Consider the following 23624-nt stretch of genomic DNA (forward strand, 5'->3'; position numbering starts at 1 on the left):
CCCGCCACATGATTAGGATAGGTTAGTATGACTAGGTTTGACTGGTGACCATTGACTCTTTTGCCCCTGCCGCTCAAGCTCAACGATTTGGGAGCCCTCCACTCTCGCCGCCGCCGCCGGCCGCCGCCGCTGAGGTCTGCATCCGGGGGAGAGCGAGGGTCTAGCGATGGATGTGGGGTCGTGCCACCTCGGCGGCAACGCCGACGCGGTGGAGTTCTGCCCGCACCGCCCCTTCCGCCACATCCTGGCGGCCGCCACGTACACGCTGCAGGAGCAGGCGGGGGAGGAGGAGCAGCAGCAGCAGCAGGACCGCGCGGGAACCGTGTCGCTCTTCTCCGTCGACGCCGGCGCGGAGGACGAGTCCCGACGGCTCCGGCTGCTCCACACGGTGGAGACCGCCGGCGTCTTCGACATGAAGTGGAGCCCCACGGCGCCGCTGCTCGCGCAGGCCGACGCCCACGGCCGCCTCGTGCTCCGGCGCCTCGAGCATGAAGACGGCTCGGACGAAGGTGCTGCTTGCTACTGCTTTTACTATCCGAGTAAATTTCGAAACAAAACTGTTATGTAAAAACTAGCGCATGACCAGGTTTTGTTTACCAATGTTCATACTAAAGGCGTAGTTTAATCTGGATTCAGAACAAGCTGTTTGTAGGCTGCGATATTCTGGGAAGATTGCCATTACTTTGTTGACAACTAGGGTAATTGCTGCTGATTGATGATCAAAGTAAAGTTGGGTTGCTCTGCTAGTCCTCTTGAAATGCATTGCTCATATTGTTCATAATATCGTTGTTCGATTAAAAAGTTAACCTGGTGAATTCCGTACTGATCCCGGGAACTGATGTAGCTGTAAAGTATAAACACTTCATATATGTAATATCTTGATCATGTCTAAAAGTACATGTACATCCTGAGGGCTGATACAAGTGCTTTGTATGACCAAATTACACAGGTGTCGTTCTCACAGATGTGGTTGCTGGAAACATTTCTTCATCAATGTGCTTGTATGTGGACTGGAACCAAAATGCCGATTCCCTGGCCGTTGCATTATCAGATGGTTCACTGTCTGTGGTTCCCATGAGAGAGGACCGCCTGGAGGTATCAGAACAATGGACTGCTCATCAGTATGAAGTTTGGACATGTTATTTCGATCGTGCAAGACCACACTTGTTGTACAGTGGATCGGACGACTGCTCTTTCGGTTGCTGGGATTTGCGGGAAAGCCCATCGAATGCCGTGTTTCGGAATAAGAAGACTCATACTATGGGTGTGTGTTGCATTGCTCAGAACCCATTGGAGGGGAATATGCTACTCACTGGAAGCTATGATGAATTTCTCAGAGTTTGGGACATGAGATCAATGATGAAACCTGTGAACGAGAAGTCCCTAAATTTAGGAGGTGGTGTATGGAGGTTGAAATATCATCCTAATATTGCAGATGTCGTATTGGCTGCTTGCATGCACAACGGTTTTGCCATTGTTAAAGCAGGGGCTGGAGATGCTACCATAATGGAAACATATGGCAAGCATGAGTCCTTAGCATATGGTGCAGATTGGCAGACAAGTGAAGCAGCGGAACATAACACAAATTCTTCAGTTATCGCTACTTGTTCATTTTATGACCGCCTTCTCCGTGTGTGGCAACCAGAGAACCTAGTCAACCACCCAACCTCTTAAGGCGTAAAACATCATTATGCCCAGTTGAAGTATCAATATGGCATGGACCAACCTATTCCCTGAATGAACCAAATTGATTTCATTCAGGTAGCTCTTTGAATTTATGTTAATTTATTTCAAATGATGAGCTTATAGTAGTATGATGTCTAATTTATAGCTAGGCATTCACAGTCATCAGTATTTGTTGTAAGCTTCCACAAAACTTTGAAGCTATCTGTTCATGTTATTTGAGCACAAACTGTTTTGAAGTTCATCTGGTGACTGGTGCATAGAAGTGATGATTCAGCAACAATCTAGACATCTACCTGGAAGAGCCTCTGACTGAGCTTTTCGCTGGTCATAAACTAATAATTCTGTCTGAAAACTTACAGTATGCTGTACGCAGTGCTTTCTTATTTTTCTTTTTGATCACATTCTGATAACGGCTGGAATGGTTACCGATTTTACTTTTCCAGTGCATGCACTGTTGCTTATATTAACCTACTGCACAGTATGGTCAACATGCTAATCACGATTCTTAAAAGTGTTGGATCATTGTTTTTCTTGGATGAAATATGAGGTGTTGAGTAGTTGCCACAGCCTCAGCGGGCCAAAACAAGGACAAAAAAGTTGTTAGTTACTTTTCTGATAAGTTAAAAATATATTGCGGTCTAGTGGATCTTACTAAGTTACTAGTGACTCATGAAGCAATACTCAAACCACGCTTCAGTAGAGCTACTTTATTCTTTATCGTTTGCATTTTCCCAGAAAGTTCTGAGTCCTGCCTTTGTGCTAATCACACATGGCTCAGAAGGCAGGACGCAGAACAGATCAACTGGTCCAGTTTACAGAACTGTTCTGCTCCTATCGGTGAAAATAATGAAGACATGAGTCAATTTTGACATGTACTCCTACATGACAGTGGTATAAATAACTATGGGTAATATTTGAAGATAACTTCAAAGGATGCTTCAATTTGTTTGTGACTTGTTCTGAATTCATTAGAGGCAAATCATCTACAGTAGAATGAGATACCTTGGTAATAATGGACAAGATGAGATCTGTGTCACTTTGAATAAGCGGGAATGCTGGTTGGCAAGTCAGAGAGATAGAATAATTAGAATCATATGGTTTGCTTGGGATGATAAGCGAAGAAAGCTCTAAGGTTTCCCTTCCTGCATCCTTCTATCTGACACCACTAAGTACTAACTGTGCACTAATAAGAATTATCTGTTTCTACATCAGGTCACCAAGAATAGCTGTATTCCGAACATGAACAATAAAGATAGTCATGTGTTCAGTCTTAGCTAAGTAACCTTTGATGTTTTCTGACCTTTTTCCTTAAAAAGGATTCAATAGCAACTGTTTGTTTAGGTTAGCTACCAAGGGGACTTGAATTTTATTATGCTAGAATGGCTTACACTAGCCGGTTTAGTTGTGCTCTTAGGCCTTCGCCTGATGGCTGACATGCAGTGGGTATGTTAATCTACCCTTTAGCTGAGCCTTATAGTGTTGTATTGGATTCATCCCACTGATTTGCACAGAAGCATCTAGACCCAAGACGAGGCTATGTGACAACCTATTGCTTGAATTTTCATTGTAGAGAATCTGATTTACTGTTTGACATAAAATCTCTAGTTTGATCCTACTCATCTTTGCAGCCCTGTTGTATTGAATTGACAATATAGTTGACTTTCCAGACCTTATCTGCTGATGTCATGGCCTCCTTTGGTTTCATCATGAATGGCTAGGGGATTCTTTGACGTGAAGGGGGTCACCCCTACATGGCTAAACCTAATTTATGGATTAGTCTGGTAAGAATACTGTATCTATGTTCCAGAGTTTAACTTTCTAAGTAAACACGGGCCGTTATACATCTGTTTTACTCTCCTTATTAAGCATGAGAAACCTAATTTCCAACCCTGAACATGATATATATTTTTTGAACGGAAAATTACAGGGGAGGCTCGACAGTACAAATTTAGTAAAACAAGTACTCCCTCCAATCCATATTACTTGTCGCTGGTTTAGTACAAAGTTGTACGTAGTAATATTTGCAAGAGCGGGCTGTACAGGGGGAGGGGGAGAAGAACTGCTAATCTGGTAAGCCTGCTCATCCTTCATTCTGTAAGAGAGAAGGAAAAGGTCTCTTTTACTGAGGAAAGGCCAGGAGGCTAAACTAGGAGGAATATTATGAAAAAATTCTAGCATTTCTTTGTTTCCAAATGTTCCAAGCTGCTACAAGAAAGGCTTCTCTGGAGAGAGGTTTGCTGAGAGGAAGGAGCAAGGTGAAGATTAATTGAGGCCCAGCAGCCCCTGCTGAAGGAGCAGTTCCAGAAAATATGATCACGAGTTTCAAGGGTCCCCGAGGTACGTAACACAGCTGGAACCGCCATTCGTATGGAAGTTACGTCTTTCAAGCATATCTTGACTATTTAGTCTGTCATTAAAGAGCAAACAGGCAAAAGCTTTGAGTTTGGCTGAGCATTTGGATTTCCACATCCACGAGGAGATGCTGTATATTTGGTGGCATAATAACCATTCCCCAATTAGTCAGCTCTACAGCAGCTATAGGAATTACCCACATAACCATTGGTAAGAAGTGTAAGTAACTTGGTTAAAAACATAACTCTAGTATCTACTGCCTGCCTGCCTGGATTTGATAGAATCAACCAGGTACAGCATGTTCCGTTGGCCATCGCCAGGTGGTAACCAACCAATCACTATGGTGGGAACCACAGACCTTGGTTGTCTCTGACGTCACTGATTGGTGCATTTCTGCGAGGGCACTCACTATGTGCATCCCTCAGCCATCTATTAAAAGAACGAACATTCAGAAAGTTCGTTGGATTGCTCCACTTGATTGCGGCCAACGATTAAATCCCACTTTGGTGGAGCAGTGGAGCCCCACGATTCGTGGTAGTGATTTCCTTGCTGTCGTACTGGGAGCACTTGTCCACTGATTATACGTAGTTGATTTTTTTTGAGGATTTTAATGTGTATTCAAGGATGGCCCAGCTGGGACTCGAGAGTGCTAATCTTACTTGGAAGTTGGAACTGAGATCTGGTGATCATGTCAACTTTAACAGCATCGAGATGGGAGACGATTTAATTAGATAGAGGGCTTTCTAGTACTTTACACTCCAGGGTGGGGAAATGCAGCACTTCGGATAAGAATGAAGTAGTGGCTGAATAGGAAGGCCACATTGCTCTAGCTCCATATTCTTAAAGGCATAGCTTTAGAGGTGGAGTGTGCTTCTTCAGCTTTTTGTAAAGGCTTTTAGGCTACCTCTATATTTTATAGTACATTCAGCCCACATGATCAGTTCCTGAATTTCATTTTGTTGGGAAATATCGCTTGCTGAAAGTACTGCTTGGTGAGGAAGGACCTACATAACTGACATTTTTATGAGAAAACACAACTGGTAAATTAGAGGTGCTATTGGATAAAACTGAAAAGGCTAATGTCAATGGAATTATGGGACAAGGAGCGAAGACCAAATGACAAATCAAGGAGATAATGAGGTAAAAATCTGTACCTTGTGAAAAGAGATGCTCACGAAGTTTACCGGTCTAGATGCCCTGGAATTGGATGTTGATCGCAACTGCTGCCTTACCTTTCTTACAATATAGGTTTAACATTGTTCTCGTGAGTAAATAAATTGTTTTTGTTAACAGTGGGTCTGGGAGTGGAATGGGAATTTCTCTAGAGAGAGAATGTAGATGAAATTGACATGTAGCGGGGCAACAACGACATCATTGTGAATCCCAGCAATTGAGCACTCGACACAGTAAAGTTTAGTTTACTCTCACTGTCCTTTCTCCAATAATGCATTGTACGCTGGCCAATTTAAAATGCCACCTTGCAGATTCTTGGTCCTTGCACTATGATTTACCTGGCAAAGCACCTGCAGACATCAGCATCCTCACGAGCATATAAGGCAACCCTTCCCTCTTCTCTTGTCCACAGCCCCTACCGACTATGGAAGGCGCATGGCTCGAGCATCTACATGGCTCTTGAGAGCGGAAGCAGGGTCGGGATGAACCGCAGAGCTGAGCCCTCCTGCGCAGGAAGCGCTCCAGCTTTGCGGTGCCTCTCCTGACCTCCCAGGTGGTCGCCTGAGGTACGCAAGAATCGGCAAGTCACAAAACGGCAATGGTGAACTCCGGCAGGAGTCCACCCCCCTTTTATCCTTTTCTCTCCATTCAGTTGTATCAGGTGGAACTCGAATAATCGGAAGTCTCCGTGTGTGATGAATCAATGGATGCTTCAAGTCCATGTCTTTTTTTCTCTTTATTATGTGTACTCTGGAAACACTACTATAAATGGCTCATGTTCATCTAGCAAAACCACTTTATGCTGTCTTGTTTGATTCGCTTGTGTGCCGTCTTTACCGGTTAGCAGCTTGTTATATATGCTGCTTCGAAACAGATTGGTGTATGCTGGCTGTGCAGAATAGGCTGCATATTTTGAACTCTATGGCTAAAAATAATATTTACATGATGTACTCCAAGTCAGACATTTTCCGGAAATTTTTGTGACCTAAAAATCATCTATATGAATGATGGCAATAAGATCTAAAACTGAAAAGAGAAGGGGAACAAGTGATGAAAAGGTTTCCGGCTGTCTGGGACTTTAGCATATCTTGTGCACAAGTCCTGATTGGTACACTGAAAAAAAATTCAGCCATGGTGCAAGCCAATGATGTTCATTTGTTCCTTAACGAGATTCTCTTGTTGTGTATTTACAAAAACGCTCTTATATTATGGGACGGAGGGAGTAACAATCAAATCCATGATACGAGCTCTCAACTTCCGGTATCCAGCTTCACATGTTGCATCAGTTATTGCGGCCTCCTATTTACATGAACTACCGGGGAGGAACATATCTAAAATGCCGCCGCCTTGTGATGATTATTAGCTGCTAACCGGGTCTAACTAATTGAATGCAGGAATTCCTCCAAGTTTATCCGCCTCTAATCACAGAACTGAACTTCTTGAACTACCTGTAAACTCTATCTAACCCTTTTGCAAGCTAAAAGGACAAAGAAAAATCATGTAACCATCAAGGTCAATTAGGACATTGTCAGTCGGCCGCTTGCTTGTGGTGGGCTTGGGTCCTCAACACCAATAAGTTCGCGCGGGCTTTGAGACTGCGGTGGCCTTGGTATGAATGGAAGTAGCCAACAAAATTGTGGGTTGGGAGAGGTAACCCGTGTGATGAGGAAGATCTCAACTTCTTCTATGCTAGCACCACAATCAAGGTCGGGAATGGGGCGAAGACACCCTTCTGGGAATCCCCTTGGCTTCTTGGGTGCAAGCCCAAGGACATTGCTCCTCTCATCTATGAGTCTTCATCGCGGAAACATTGAAAGATACGGGAGGCCCTCAAGAAAAACGCGTGGATCCTCAAAATCAGGCCACTGAGGTTGTTTCCACCGAACATGTAACACAATTCTTCACCCTTTGGATGCTTCTGCGTGAGGTGCATCTTGATGAGCTTGCTGAGGACGACATAGTATGGAAACACTCAGACTCTGGGCATTACTCTGCGGCATCTGCTTACAGGGCACAATTTTTGGGTTTGGTCCTCTCCCCCATGGACCAAATGGTTTGGAAGCCTTGGGCCCCACCGAAGGTCAAGTTCTTTTCTTGGCTCGCGCTGCAAGATAGAATTTGGACCGCCGACAGACTGGCTAAGCGGGGTTGGCCAAATTGTGGCCCTTGTGTTGGGGAACGTAGTAATTTCAAAAAAATTCCTACGCACACACAGGATCATGGTGATGCATAGCAACGAGAGGGGAGAGTATGTCCACGTACCCTCGTAGACCGAAAGCAGAAGCATTAGCACAACGCGGTTGATGTAGTCGTACGTCTTCACGATCCGACCGATCCAAGTACCGAACCTCCGAGTTCAGCACACGTTCAGCTCGATGACGTCCCGCGAACTCCGATCCAGCAGAGCTTCACGGGAGAGTTCCGTCAGCACGACGGCGTGGTGACGGTGATGATGTTGCTACCGACGCAGGGCTTCGCCTAAGCACCGCTACGATATTATCGAGGTGGATTATGGTGGAGGGCGGAACCGCACACGGCTGGAATAGATCAACAGATCAACTTGTGTGTCTAGAGGTGCCCCCTTGCCCCCGTATATAAAGGAGTGGAGGAGGGGGGAGGGCCGGCCCTCCTATGGCGCGCCCTAGAGGAGTCCTACTCCCACCGGGAGTAGGATTCCCCCCCTTCCAAGTAATAGGAGTAGGAGTCAAGGAAAGGGAAAAGAGAAGAGAAGGAAGGAGGGGGCGCAGCCCCTCCCCCTAGTCCAATTCGGACTAGGCCTTGGGGGGCACGCAGCCTCCCCTCTCTCTTTCCCCTAAAGCCCAATAAGGCCCATATATTCCCCGGCGAATTCCCGTAACTCTCCGGTACTCCGAAAAATACCCGAATCACTCGGAACCTTTCCGATGTCCGAATATAGTCGTCCAATATATCGATCTTTACGTCTCGACCATTTTGAGACTCCTCGTCAAGTCCCTGATCTCATCCGGGACTCCGAACTCCTTCGGTACATCAAAACACATAAACTCATAATATAACCGTCATCTAACTTTAAGCGTGCGGATCCTACGGGTTCGAGAACTATGTAGACATGACCGAGACACGTCTCCGGTCAATAACCAATAGCGGAACCTGGATACTCATATTGGCTCCCACATATTCTACGAAGATCTTTCTCGGTCAAACCGCATAACAACATACGTTGTTCCCTTTGTCATCGGTATGTTACTTGCCCGAGATTCGATCGTTGGTATCTCAATACCTAGTTCAATCTCGTTACCGGCAAGTCTCTTTACTCGTTCCGTAATACATCATCCCGCAACTAGCTCATTAGTTGCAATGCTTGCAAGGCTTATAGTGATGTGCATTACCGAGTGGGCCCAGAGATACCTCTTCGACAATCGGAGTGACAAATCCTAATCTCGAAATGCGCCAACCCAACAAGTACCTTCGGAGACACCTGTAGAGCACCTTTATAATCACCCAGTTACGTTGTGACGTTTGGTAGCACATAAAGTGTTCCTCCGGTAAACGGGAGTTGCATAATCTCATAGTCATAGGAACATGTATAAGTCATGAAGAAAGCAATAGCAGAATACTAAACGATCAAGTGCTAAGCTAACGGAATGGGTCAAGTCAATCACATCATTATCCTAATGATGTGATCCCGTTAATCAAATGACAACTCATGTCTATGGCTAGGAAACATAACCATCTTTGATCAACGAGCTAGTCAAGTAGAGGCATACTAGTGACACTCTGTTTGTCTATGTATTCACACATGTATCATGTTTCCGGTTAATACAATTCTAGCATGAATAATAAACATTTATCATGAAATAAGGAAATAAATAATAACTTTATTATTGCCTCTAGGGCATATTTCCTTCAGTCTCCCACTTGCACTAGAGCCAATAATCTAGCTCACATCGCCATGTGATTTAACAACAATAGTTCACATCACCATGTGATTAACACCCATAGTTCACATCGCTATGTGACCAACACTCAAAAGGTTTACTAGAGTTAGTAGTCTAGTTTACACAGTAATGATTCTAACACCCATGGAGCCTTGGTGCTGATCATGTTTTGCTCGTGGAAGAGGCTTAGTCAACGGGTCTGCAACATTCAAATCCGTATGTATCTTGCAAATCTCTATGTCTCCCAGCTGGACTTGATCCCGGATGGAGTTGAAGCGTCTCTTGACGTGCTTAGTTCTCTTGTGAAATCTGGATTCCTTTGCTAAGGCAATTACACCCGATGCACTAGGTATGACACCTAGATCTGATATGAACTCCTTCATCCAGACTCCTTCATTCGCTGCTTCTGAAGCAGCTATGTACTCCGCTTCACATGTAGATCCCGCCACGACGCTTTGTTTAGAACTGCTTCAACTGACAGCTCCACCGTTCAATATAAACACGTATCCGGTTTGCGATTTAGAATCGTCCGGATCAGTGTCAAAGCTTGCATCAACGTAACCATTTACGATGAGCTCTTTGTCACCTCCATAAACGAGAAACATATCCTTAGTCCTTTTCAGGTATTTCAGGATGTTCTTGACCGCTGTCCATGAAGGAAATATGCCCTAGAGGCAATAATAAAGTATTATTTATTTCCTTGTATCATGATAAATGTTTATTATTCATGCTAGAATTGTATTAACCGGAAACATAATACATGTGTGAATACATAGACAAACAGAGTGTCACTAGTATGCCTCTACTTGACTAGCTCGTTAATCAAAGATGGTTATGTTTCCTAGCCATAGACATAAGTTGTCATTTGATTAACGAGATCACCTTATTAGGAGAATGACGTGATTGACTTGCCCATTCCGTTAGCTTAGCACTCGATCGTTTAGTATGTTGCTATTGCTTTCTTCATGACTTATACATGTTCCTATGACTATGAGATTATGCAACTCCCGTTTACCGGAGGAACACTTTGTGTGCTACCAAACGTCACAACGTAAATGGGTGATTATAAAGGTGCTCTACAGGTGTCTCCAAAGGTACTTGTTGGGTTGGCGTATTTCGAGATTAGGATTTGTCACTCCGATTGTCGGAGAGGTATCTCTGGGCCCACTCGGTAATGCACATCACTATAAGCCTTGCAAGCATTGTGACTAATGAGTTAGTTGCGGGATGATGTGTTACGGAACGAGTAAAGAGACTTGCCGGTAACGAGATTGAACTAGGTATCGAGATACCGACGATCAAATCTCGGGCAAGTAACATACCGGTGACAAAGGGAACAACGTATGTTGTTATGCGGTCTGACCGATAAAGATCTTCGTAGAATATGTGGGAGCCAATATGGGCATCCAGGTCCCGCTATTGGTTATTGACCGGAGACGTGTCTCGGTCATGTCTACATAGTTCTCGAACCCGTAGGGTCCGCACGCTTAACGTTACGATGACAGTTTTATTGAGTTTTGATGTACCGAAGGAGTTCGGAGTCCCGGATGAGATCGGGGATATGACGAGGAGTCTCGAAATGGTCGAGACGTAAAGATCGATATATTGGACGACTATATTCGGACTTCGGAAAGGTTCCGAGTGATTCGGGTATTTTTCGGAGTACCGGAGAGTTACGGGAATACGTATTGGGCCTTATTGGGCCATACGGGAAAGAAGAAAAGGGCCTCAAGGGTGGCCGCACCCCTCCCCTTGGTCTGGTCCGAATTGGACTAGGGAAGGGGGGCGCCCCCTTCCTTCCTTCTCTTTTTCCCTTCCTCTTTTCCTATTCCATATGGGAGGTGGAATCCTACTAGGACTAGGGAGTCCTAGTAGGACTCCACACTTGGTGCGCCCCCTCCTAGGGCCGGCCTCCTCCTCCCTTGCTCCTTTATATACGGGGGCAGGGGGCACCCCAGAGACACAACAATTGATCCTTGAGATCTCTTAGCCGTGTGCGGTGCCCCCCTCCACCATATTACACCTCGATAATACCGTTGCGGAGCTTAGGCGAAGCCCTGCGTCGGTGGAACATCATCATCGTCACCACGCCGTCGTGCTGACGAAACTCTCCCTCAACACTCGGCTGGATCGGAGTTCGAGGGACGTCATCGAGCTGAACGTGTGTAGAACTCGGAGGTGCCGTACGTTCGGTACTTGATCGGTCGGATCGTGAAGACGTACGACTACATCAACCGCGTTGTGATAACGCTTCCGCTGTCGGTCTACGAGGGTACGTGGACAACACTCTCCCCTCTCGTTGCTATGCATCACCATGATCTTGCGTGTGCGTAGGAATTTTTTTGAAATTACTACGTTCCCCAACAGTGGCATCCGAGCCTGGTTTTATGCGTTGATGCTATGCACGAGTAGAACACAAGTGAGTTGTGGGCGATATAAGTCATACTGCTTACCAGCATGTCATACTTTGGTTCAGCGGTATTGTGAGATGAAGCGGCCCGGACCGACATTACGCGTACGCTTACGCGAGACTGGTTTCACCGTTGCGAGCACTCGTTGCTTAAAGGTGACTGGCGGGTGTCTGTCTCTCTCACTTTAGTTGAACCGAGTGTGGCTACGCCCGGTCCTTGCGAAGGTTAAAACAGCACCAACTTGACAAACTATCGTTGTGGTTTTGATGCGTAGGTAAGAACGGTTCTTGCTAAGCCCGTAGCAGCCACGTAAAACTTGCAACAACAAAGTAGAGGACGTCTAACTTGTTTTTGCAGGGCATGTTGTGATGTGATATGGTCAAGACATGATGTGATATAATTTGTTGTATGAGATGATCATGTTTTGTAACCGAGTTATCGGCAACTGGCAGGAGCCATATGGTTGTCGCTTTATTGTATGCAATGCAATCGCCATGTAATAGTTTTACTTTATCACTAAGCGGTAGCGATAGTCGTAAAAGCATAAGATTGGCGAGACGACAACGATGCTACGATGGAGATCAAGGTGTCGCGCCGGTGACGATGGTGATCATGACGGTGCTTCGGAGATGGAGATCACAAGCACGGTGCTTCGGAGATGGAGATCACAAGCACAAGATGATGATGGCCATATCATATCACTTATATTGATTGCATGTGATGTTAATCCTTTATGCATCTTATCTTGCTTTGTTTGACGGTAGCATTATAAGATGATCCTTCACTAAATTATCAAAGTATAAGTGTTCTCCCTGAGTATGCACCGTTGCGAAAGTTCTTCGTGCTGAGACACCACGTGATGATCGGGTGTGATAGGCTCTACGTTCAAATACAACGGGTGCAAAACAGTTGCACACGCGGAATACTCAGGTTAAACTTGACGAGCCTAGCATATAACAGATATGGCCTCGGAACACGGAGACCGAAAGGTCGAGCGTGAATCATATAGTAGATATGATCAACATAGTGATGTTCACCGTTGAAACTACTCCATCTCACGTGATGATCGGACATGGTTTAGTTGATATGGATCACGTGATCACTTAGAGGATTAGAGGGATGTCTATCTAAGTGGGAGTTCTTAAGTAATATGATTAATTGAACTTAAATTTATCATGAACTTAGTCCTGATAGTATTTTGCAAATTATGTTGTAGATCAATAGCTCGCGTTGTTGCTTCCCTGTTTTATTTTTGATATGTTCCTAGAGAAAATTATGTTGAAAGATGTTAGTAGCAAAGATGCGGATTGGATCCGTGATCTGAGGATTATCCTCATTGCTGCACAGAAAAATTATGTCCTTGATGCACCGCTAGGTGACAGACCTATTGCAGGAGCAGATGCAGACGTTATGAACGTTTGGCTAGCTCAATATGATGACTACTTGATAGTTTAGTGCACCATGCTTAACGGCTTAGAATCGGGACTTCAAAGACGTTTTGAACGTCATGGACCATATGAGATGTTCCAGGAGTTGAAGTTAATATTTCAAGCAAATACCCGAGTTGAGAGATATGAAGTCTCCAACAAGTTCTATAGCTAAAAGATGGAGGAGAATCGCTCAACTAGTGAGCATGTGCTCAGATTGTCTGGGTACTACAATCGCTTGAATCAAGTGGGAGTTAATCTTCCAGATAAAATAGTGATTGACAGAATTCTCTAGTCACCATCACCAAGTTAGTAGAACTTCGTGATGAACTATAGTATGCAAGGGATGACGAAAGTAATTCCCGAGCTCTTCGTGATGCTGAAATCGACGAAGGTAGAAATCAAGAAAAACATCAAGTGTTGATGGTTGACGAGACCACTAGTTTCAAGAAAAGGGCAAAGGGAAGAAGGGGAACTTCAAGAAGAACGGCAAGCAAGTTGCTGCTCAAGTGAAGAAGCCTAAGTCTGGTCCTAAGCCCGAGACTAAGTGCTTCTACTGCAAAGGGACTGGTCACTGGAAGCGGAACTACCCCAAACATTTGGTGGATAAGAAGGATGGCAAAGTGAACAAAGGTATATTTGATATACAGATTATTGATGTGTACTTTACTAGTGTTTATAGCAACCCCTCGGTAATTGATATTGGTTCAGTTGCTAAGAGTAGTAACTCGAAACGGGAGTTGCAGAATAAACAGAGACTAGTAAAAGTGAACAAAGGTATATTTGATATACAGATTATTGATGTGTACTTTACTAGTGTTTATAGCAACCCCTCGGTAATTGATACTGGTTCAGTTGCTAAAGAGTAGTAACTCGAAAACGGGAATTGCAGAATAAACAGAGACTAGTAAAAGGCGAGGTGACGATGTGTGTTGGAAGTAGTTCCAAGATTGATATGATCATCATCGCACACTCCCTGTACTTTCGGGATTAGTGTTGAAACTAAATAAGTGTTATTTGGTGTTTGCGTTGAGCATGAATATGATTTGATCATGTTTACTGCAATACGATTATTCATTTAAATTAGAGAACAATTGTTGTTCTGTTTACATGAATAAAACCTTCTATGGTCATACACACCAACGAAAATGGTTTGTTGGATCTCGATCGTAGTGATACACATATTCATAATATTGAAGCCAAAAGATGCAAAGTTAATAATGATAGTGCAACTTATTTGTGGCACTGCCGTTTAGGTCATATTGGTGTAAAGCGCATGAAGAAACTCCATACTGATGGGATTTTGGAATCACTTGATTGCTTGCGAACCGTGCCTCATGGGCAATATGACTAAAACGCCGTTCTCCGGAACTATGGAGAGAGCAACAGATTTGTTGGAAATCATACATACAGATGTATGTGGTCCGATGAATATTGAGGCTCGTAGCAGGTATCATTATTTTCTGACCTTCACAGATGATTTGAGCAGATATGGGTATATCTACTTAATGAAACAAGAGTCTGAAACATTTGAAAAGTTCATATAATTTCAGAGTGAAGCAGAAAATCATCGTAACAAGAAAATAAAGTTTCTACGATCTGATCGTGGAGAAGAGTATTTAAGTTACGAGTTTGGCCTTCAGTTAAAACAAAGTGGAATAGTTTCGCAACTCACGCCACCCGGAACACCACAGCGTAATGGTGTGTCCGAACGTCGTAATCGTACTTTATTAGATATGGTGCGATCTATGATGTCTCTTACCAATTTACCACTAATCGTTTTGGGGTTATGCATTAGAGACAGCTGCATTCACGTTAAATAGGGCACCATCAAAATCCGTTGAGACGACGCCTTATGAACTGTGGTTTGGCAAGAAACCAAAGTTGTCGTTTCTTAAAATTTTGGGGTTGCGATGCTTATGTGAAAAAGTTTCATCCTGATAAGCTCAAACCCAAATCGGAGAAATGTGTCTTCATAGGATACCCAAAGGAGACAGTTGGGTACACCTTCTATCACAGATCCGAAGGCAAGACATTCGTTGCTAAGTATGGATCCTTTCTAGAGAAGGAGTTTCTCTCGAAAGAAGTGAGTGGGAGGAAAGTAGAACTTGATGAGGTAATTGTACCTGCTCCCTTATTGGAAAGTAGTTCATCACAGAAACCAGTTCCTGTGACTCCTACACCAATTAGTGAGGAAGTTAATGATGATGATCATGTAACTTCAGATCAAGTTACTACCAAACCTCGTAGGTAAACCAGAGTAAGATCCGCACCAGAGTGGTACGGTAATCCTGTTCTGGAGGTTATGTTACTAGACCATGACGAACCTACGAACTATGAAGAAGCGATGGTGAGCCCAGATTCCGCAAAATGGCTTGAGGCCATGAAATCTGAGATGAGATCCATGTATGAAGAACAAAGTATGGACTTTGATTGACTTGCCCAATGATCGGCGAGCCATTGAGATTAAATGGATCTTCAAGAGGAAGACGGACGCTGATAGTAGTGTCACTATCTACAAAGCTAGAATTGTCGCAAAAAGGTTTTCGACAAGTTCAAGATGTTGACTACGATGAGAGTTTCTCACTCGTATCTATGCTTAAGTCTGTCTGAATCATGTTAGCAATTGCCGCATTTTATGAAATCTGGCAAATGGATAAACAAAACTGCATTCCTTAATGGATTTATTAAAGAAGAGTTGTATATGATGCAACCAGAAGGTTTTGTCAATCCTAAAGGTGCTAACAAAATATGCAAGCTCCAGCGATCCATCTATGGACTGGTGCAAGCATCTCGGAGTTGGAATATACACTTTGATAAGTTGATCAAAGGATATAGTGTTATACAGACTTGCGGTGAAGCCTGTATTTACAAGAAAGTGAGTGGGAGCACTACAACATTTCTGATAAGTATATGTGAATGACATATTGTTGATCAGAAATAATGTAGAATTATTCTGCAAAGCATAAAGGAGTGTTTGAAAGGAGTTTTTCAAAGAAAGACCTCGGTGAAGCTGCTTACATATTGAGCATCAAGATCTATAGAGATAGATGAAGACGCTTGATAAGTTTTTCAATGAGTACATACCTTAACAAGATTTTGAAGTAGTTCAAAATAGAACAGTCAAAGAAAGAGTTCTTGCCTGTGTTACAAGGTGTGAAATTGAGTAAAGACTCAAAGCCCGACCACGGCAAAAGATAGAAAGAGAATGAAAGTCATTCCCTATGCCTTGGCCATAGGTTCTATAAAGTATGCCATGCTGTGTACCAGATCTATTGTATACCCTACACTGATTTTGGCAAGGGAGTACAATAGTGATCTAGGAGTAGATCACTGGACAGCGGTCAAAATTATCCTTAGTGGAATAAGGATATGTTTCTCGATTATGGAAGTGACAAAAGGTTCGTCGTAAAGGGTTACGTCGATGCAAGTTTTGACACTAAATCTAGATGACTCTAAGTCTCGGTCTAGATACATATTGAAAGTGGGAGCAATTAGCTAGAGTAGCTCCGTGCAGAGCATTGTAGACATAGAAATTTGCAAAATACTTACGGATCTGAATGTGACAGACCCGTTGACTAAAATTATCTCACAATCAAAACATGATCACACCTTAGTACTCTTTGGGTGTTAATCACATAGCGATGTGAACTAGATTATTGACTCTAGTAAACCCTTTGAGTGTTGGTCACATAGAGATGTGAACTATGGGTGTTAATCACATGGTGATGTGAATTATTGATGTTAAATCACATGGCGATGTGAACTAGATTATTGACTCTAGTGCAAGTGGGAGACTGAAGGAAATATGCCCTAGAGGCAATAATAAAGTATTATTTATTTCCTTATATCATGATAAATGTTTATTATTCATGCTAGAATTGTATTAACCGGAAACATAATACATGTGTGAATACATAGACAAACAGAGTGTCACTAGTATGCCTCTACTTGACTAGCTCGTTAATCAAAGATGGTTATGTTTCCTAGCCATAGACATAAGTTGTCATTTGATTAACGAGATCACCTCATTAGGAGAATGACGTGATTGACTTGACCCATTCCGTTAGCTTAGCACTCGATCGTTTAGTATGTTGCTATTGCTTTCTTCATGACTTATACATGTTCCTATGACTATGAGATTATGCAACTCCCGTTTACCGGAGGAACACTTTGTGTGCTACCAAACGTCACAACGTAAATGGGTGATTATAAAGGTGCTCTACAGGTGTCTCCAAAGGTACTTGTTGGGTTGGCGTATTTCGAGATTAGGATTTGTCACTCCGATTGTCGGAGAGGTATCTCTGGGCCCACTCGGTAATGCACATCACTATAAGCCTTGCAAGCATTGTGACTAATGAGTTAGTTGCGGGATGATGTGTTACGGAACGAGTAAAGAGACTTGCCGGTAACGAGATTGAACTAGGTATCGAGATACCGACGATCAAATCTCGGGCAAGTAACATACCGGTGACAAAGGGAACAACGTATGTTGTTATGCGGTCTGACCGATAAAGATCTTCGTAGAATATGTGGGAGCCAATATGGGCATCCAGGTCCCGCTATTGGTTATTGACCGGAGACGTGTCTCGGTCATGTCTACATAGTTCTCGAACCCGTAGGGTCCGCACGCTTAACGTTACGATGACAGTTTTATTGAGTTTTGATGTACCGAAGGAGTTCGGAGTCCCGGATGAGATCGGGGATATGACGAGGAGTCTCGAAATGGTCGAGACGTAAAGATCGATATATTGGACGACTATATTCGGACTTCGGAAAGGTTCCGAGTGATTCGGGTATTTTTCGGAGTACCGGAGAGTTACGGGAATACGTATTGGGCCTTATTGGGCCATACGGGAAAGAAGAAAAGGGCCTCAAGGGTGGCCGCACCCCTCCCCTTGGTCTGGTCCGAATTGGACTAGGGAAGGGGGGCGCCCCCTTCCTTCCTTCTCTTTTTCCCTTCCTCTTTTCCTATTCCATATGGGAGGTGGAATCCTACTAGGACTAGGGAGTCCTAGTAGGACTCCACACTTGGTGCGCCCCCTCCTAGGGCCGGCCTCCTCCTCCCTTGCTCCTTTATATACGGGGGCAGGGGGCACCCCAGAGACACAACAATTGATCCTTGAGATCTCTTAGCCGTGTGCGGTGCCCCCCTCCACCATATTACACCTCGATAATACCGTTGCGGAGCTTAGGCGAAGCCCTGCGTCGGTGGAACATCATCATCGTCACCACGCCGTCGTGCTGACGAAACTCTCCCTCAACACTCGGCTGGATCGGAGTTCGAGGGACGTCATCGAGCTGAACGTGTGTAGAACTCGGAGGTGCCGTACGTTCGGTACTTGATCGGTCGGATCGTGAAGACGTACGACTACATCAACCGCGTTGTGATAACGCTTCCGCTGTCGGTCTACGAGGGTACGTGGACAACACTCTCCCCTCTCGTTGCTATGCATCACCATGATCTTGCGTGTGCGTAGGAATTTTTTTGAAATTACTACGTTCCCCAACAGTGGCATCCGAGCCTGGTTTTATGCGTTGATGCTATGCACGAGTAGAACACAAGTGAGTTGTGGGCGATATAAGTCATACTGCTTACCAGCATGTCATACTTTGGTTCAGCGGTATTGTGAGATGAAGCGGCCCGGACCGACATTACGCGTACGCTTACGCGAGACTGGTTTCACCGTTGCGAGCACTCGTTGCTTAAAGGTGACTGGCGGGTGTCTGTCTCTCTCACTTTAGTTGAACCGAGTGTGGCTACGCCCGGTCCTTGCGAAGGTTAAAACAGCACCAACTTGACAAACTATCGTTGTGGTTTTGATGCGTAGGTAAGAACGGTTCTTGCTAAGCCCGTAGCAGCCACGTAAAACTTGCAACAACAAAGTAGAGGACGTCTAACTTGTTTTTGCAGGGCATGTTGTGATGTGATATGGTCAAGACATGATGTGATATAATTTGTTGTATGAGATGATCATGTTTTGTAACCGAGTTATCGGCAACTGGCAGGAGCCATATGGTTGTCGCTTTATTGTATGAGATGCAATCGCCATGTAATAGTTTTACTTTATCACTAAGCGGTAGCGATAGTCGTAAAAGCAATAAGTTGGCGAGACGACAACGATGCTACGATGGAGATCAAGGTGTCGCGCCGGTGACGATGGTGATCATGACGGTGCTTCGGAGATGGAGATCACAAGCACGGTGCTTCGGAGATGGAGATCACAAGCACAAGATGATGATGGCCATATCATATCACTTATATTGATTGCATGTGATGTTAATCCTTTATGCATCTTATCTTGCTTTGTTTGACGGTAGCATTATAAGATGATCCTTCACTAAATTATCAAAGTATAAGTGTTCTCCCTGAGTATGCACCGTTGCGAAAGTTCTTCGTGCTGAGACACCACGTGATGATCGGGTGTGATAGGCTCTACGTTCAAATACAACGGGTGCAAAACAGTTGCACACGCGGAATACTCAGGTTAAACTTGACGAGCCTAGCATATAACAGATATGGCCTCGGAACACGGAGACCGAAAGGTCGAGCGTGAATCATATAGTAGATATGATCAACATAGTGATGTTCACCGTTGAAACTACTCCATCTCACGTGATGATCGGACATGGTTTAGTTGATATGGATCACGTGATCACTTAGAGGATTAGAGGGATGTCTATCTAAGTGGGAGTTCTTAAGTAATATGATTAATTGAACTTAAATTTATCATGAACTTAGTCCTGATAGTATTTTGCAAATTATGTTGTAGATCAATAGCTCGCGTTGTTGCTTCCCTGTTTTATTTTTGATATGTTCCTAGAGAAAATTATGTTGAAAGATGTTAGTAGCAAAGATGCGGATTGGATCCGTGATCTGAGGATTATCCTCATTGCTGCACAGAAAAATTATGTCCTTGATGCACCGCTAGGTGACAGACCTATTGCAGGAGCAGATGCAGACGTTATGAACGTTTGGCTAGCTCAATATGATGACTACTTGATAGTTTAGTGCACCATGCTTAACGGCTTAGAATCGGGACTTCAAAGACGTTTTGAACGTCATGGACCATATGAGATGTTCCAGGAGTTGAAGTTAATATTTCAAGCAAATACCCGAGTTGAGAGATATGAAGTCTCCAACAAGTTCTATAGCTAAAAGATGGAGGAGAATCGCTCAACTAGTGAGCATGTGCTCAGATTGTCTGGGTACTACAATCGCTTGAATCAAGTGGGAGTTAATCTTCCAGATAAAATAGTGATTGACAGAATTCTCTAGTCACCATCACCAAGTTAGTAGAACTTCGTGATGAACTATAGTATGCAAGGGATGACGAAAGTAATTCCCGAGCTCTTCGTGATGCTGAAATCGACGAAGGTAGAAATCAAGAAAAACATCAAGTGTTGATGGTTGACGAGACCACTAGTTTCAAGAAAAGGGCAAAGGGAAGAAGGGGAACTTCAAGAAGAACGGCAAGCAAGTTGCTGCTCAAGTGAAGAAGCCTAAGTCTGGTCCTAAGCCCGAGACTAAGTGCTTCTACTGCAAAGGGACTGGTCACTGGAAGCGGAACTACCCCAAACATTTGGTGGATAAGAAGGATGGCAAAGTGAACAAAGGTATATTTGATATACAGATTATTGATGTGTACTTTACTAGTGTTTATAGCAACCCCTCGGTAATTGATATTGGTTCAGTTGCTAAGAGTAGTAACTCGAAACGGGAGTTGCAGAATAAACAGAGACTAGTAAAAGTGAACAAAGGTATATTTGATATACAGATTATTGATGTGTACTTTACTAGTGTTTATAGCAACCCCTCGGTAATTGATACTGGTTCAGTTGCTAAAGAGTAGTAACTCGAAAACGGGAATTGCAGAATAAACAGAGACTAGTAAAAGGCGAGGTTACGATGTGTGTTGGAAGTAGTTCCAAGATTGATATGATCATCATCGCACACTCCCTGTACTTTCGGGATTAGTGTTGAAACTAAATAAGTGTTATTTGGTGTTTGCGTTGAGCATGAATATGATTTGATCATGTTTATTGCAATACGGTTATTCATTTAAGTTAGAGAACAATTGTTGTTCTGTTTACATGAATAAAACCTTCTATGGTCATACACACCAACGAAAATGGTTTGTTGGATCTCGATCGTAGTGATACACATATTCATAATATTGAAGCCAAAAGATGCAAAGTTAATAATGATAGTGCAACTTATTTGTGGCACTGCCGTTTAGGTCATATTGGTGTAAAGCGCATGAAGAAACTCCATACTGATGGGATTTTGGAATCACTTGATTATGATCACTTGCTTGCGAACCGTGCCTCATGGGCAAGATGACTAAAACGCCGTTCTCCGGAACTATGGAGAGAGCAACAGATTTGTTGGAAATCATACATACAGATGTATGTGGTCCGATGAATATTGAGGCTCGTAGCAGGTATCATTATTTTCTGACCTTCACAGATGATTTGAGCAGATATGGGTATATCTACTTAATGAAACAAGAGTCTGAAACATTTGAAAAGTTCATATAATTTCAGAGTGAAGCAGAAAATCATCGTAACAAGAAAATAAAGTTTCTACGATCTGATCGTGGAGAAGAGTATTTGAGTTACGAGTTTGGCCTTCAGTTAAAACAATGTGAAATAGTTTCACAACTCACGCCACCTGGAACACCACAGCATAATGGTGTGTCCGAACGTCATAACCGTACTTTATTGGATATGGTGCAATCTATGATGTCTCTTACCAATTTACCACTATCGTTTTGGGGTTATGCATTAGAGACAGCTGCATTCACGTTAAATAGGGCACCATCAAAATCCGTTGAGACGACGCCTTATGAACTGTGGTTTGGCAAGAAACCAAAGTTGTCGTTTCTTAAAATTTTGGGGTTGCGATGCTTATGTGAAAAAGTTTCATCCTGATAAGCTCAAACCCAAATCGGAGAAATGTGTCTTCATAGGATACCCAAAGGAGACAGTTGGGTACACCTTCTATCACAGATCCGAAGGCAAGACATTCGTTGCTAAGTATGGATCCTTTCTAGAGAAGGAGTTTCTCTCGAAAGAAGTGAGTGGGAGGAAAGTAGAACTTGATGAGGTAACTGTACCTGCTCCCTTATTGGAAAGTAGTTCATCACAGAAATCTGTTCCTGTGACTCCTACACCAATTAGTGAGGAAGTTAATGATGATGATCATGTAACTTCAGATCAAGTTACTACCAAACCTCGTAGGTAAACCAGAGTAAGATCCGCACCAGAGTGGTACGGTAATCCTGTTCTGGAGGTTATGTTACTAGACCATGACGAACCTACGAACTATGAAGAAGCGATGGTGAGCCCAGATTCCGCAAAATGGCTTGAGGCCATGAAATCTGAGATGAGATCCATGTATGAGAACAAAGTATGGACTTTGATTGACTTGCCCAATGATCGGCGAGCCATTGAGATTAAATGGATCTTCAAGAGGAAGACGGACGCTGATAGTAGTGTTACTATCTACAAAGCTAGAATTGTCGCAAAAAGGTTTTCGACAAGTTCAAGATGTTGACTACGATGAGAGTTTCTCACTCGTATCTATGCTTAAGTCTGTCTGAATCATGTTAGCAATTGCCGCATTTTATGAAATCTGGCAAATGGATAAACAAAACTGCATTCCTTAATGGATTTATTAAAGAAGAGTTGTATATGATGCAACCAGAAGGTTTTGTCAATCCTAAAGGTGCTAACAAAATATGCAAGCTCCAGCGATCCATCTATGGACTGGTGCAAGCATCTCGGAGTTGGAATATACACTTTGATAAGTTGATCAAAGGATATAGTTTATACAGACTTGCGGTGAAGCCTGTATTTACAAGAAAGTGAGTGGGAGCACTACAACATTTCTGATAAGTATATGTGAATGACATATTGTTGATCGGAAATAATGTAGAATTATTCTGCAAAGCATAAAGGAGTGTTTGAAAGGAGTTTTTCAAAGAAAGACCTCGGTGAAGCTGCTTACATATTGAGCATCAAGATCTATAGAGATAGATGAAGACGCTTGATAAGTTTTTCAATGAGTACATACCTTAACAAGATTTTGAAGTAGTTCAAAATAGAACAGTCAAAGAAAGAGTTCTTGCCTGTGTTACAAGGTGTGAAATTGAGTAAGACTCAAAGCCCGACCACGGCAGAAGATAGAAAGAGAATGAAAGTCATTCCCTATGCCTTGGCCATAGGTTCTATAAAGTATGCCATGCTGTGTACCAGATCTATTGTATACCCTACACTGATTTTGGCAAGGGAGTACAATAGTGATCTAGGAGTAGATCACTGGACAGCGGTCAAAATTATCCTTAGTGGAATAAGGATATGTTTCTCGATTATGGAAGTGACAAAAGGTTCGTCGTAAAGGGTTACGTCGATGCAAGTTTTGACACTAAATCTAGATGACTCTAAGTCTCGGTCTAGATACATATTGAAAGTGGGAGCAATTAGCTAGAGTAGCTCCGTGCAGAGCATTGTAGACATAGAAATTTGCAAAATACTTACGGATCTGAATGTGACAGACCCGTTGACTAAAATTATCTCACAATCAAAACATGATCACACCTTAGTACTCTTTGGGTGTTAATCACATAGCGATGTGAACTAGATTATTGACTCTA

The 23624-nt window shown here is 43.3% G+C and overlaps 1 protein-coding gene across 7 annotated transcripts; it reads left to right on the forward strand.

The window, feature by feature from the left end:
• Window positions 1-13: 13 nt before the first annotated feature.
• Window positions 14-6006, forward strand: LOC123053858 (diphthine methyltransferase homolog). 7 transcript variants are annotated; one of them, XR_006425912.1, is made up of 4 exons: window positions 14-509; window positions 950-5178; window positions 5332-5449; window positions 5523-6006. XR_006425912.1 is itself a non-coding variant. In XM_044477442.1 (2 exons), the coding sequence occupies exons 1-2, from the start codon at window positions 167-169 to the stop codon at window positions 1672-1674; spliced, it is 1068 nt and encodes a 355-aa protein (XP_044333377.1). In that variant the 5' UTR covers window positions 14-166; the 3' UTR covers window positions 1675-6006. The 7 variants fall into 7 exon arrangements, 1 of the variants encoding a protein (XP_044333377.1); XR_006425911.1 differs by having other exon boundaries at window positions 950-3467; window positions 3614-3756; window positions 3889-6006; XR_006425910.1 differs by having other exon boundaries at window positions 950-5449.
• Window positions 6007-23624: the final 17618 nt, after the last annotated feature.

This window comes from Triticum aestivum, chromosome 2D (assembly GCF_018294505.1).
Source record: "Triticum aestivum cultivar Chinese Spring chromosome 2D, IWGSC CS RefSeq v2.1, whole genome shotgun sequence".
Taxonomy (NCBI): domain Eukaryota; kingdom Viridiplantae; phylum Streptophyta; class Magnoliopsida; order Poales; family Poaceae; genus Triticum; species Triticum aestivum.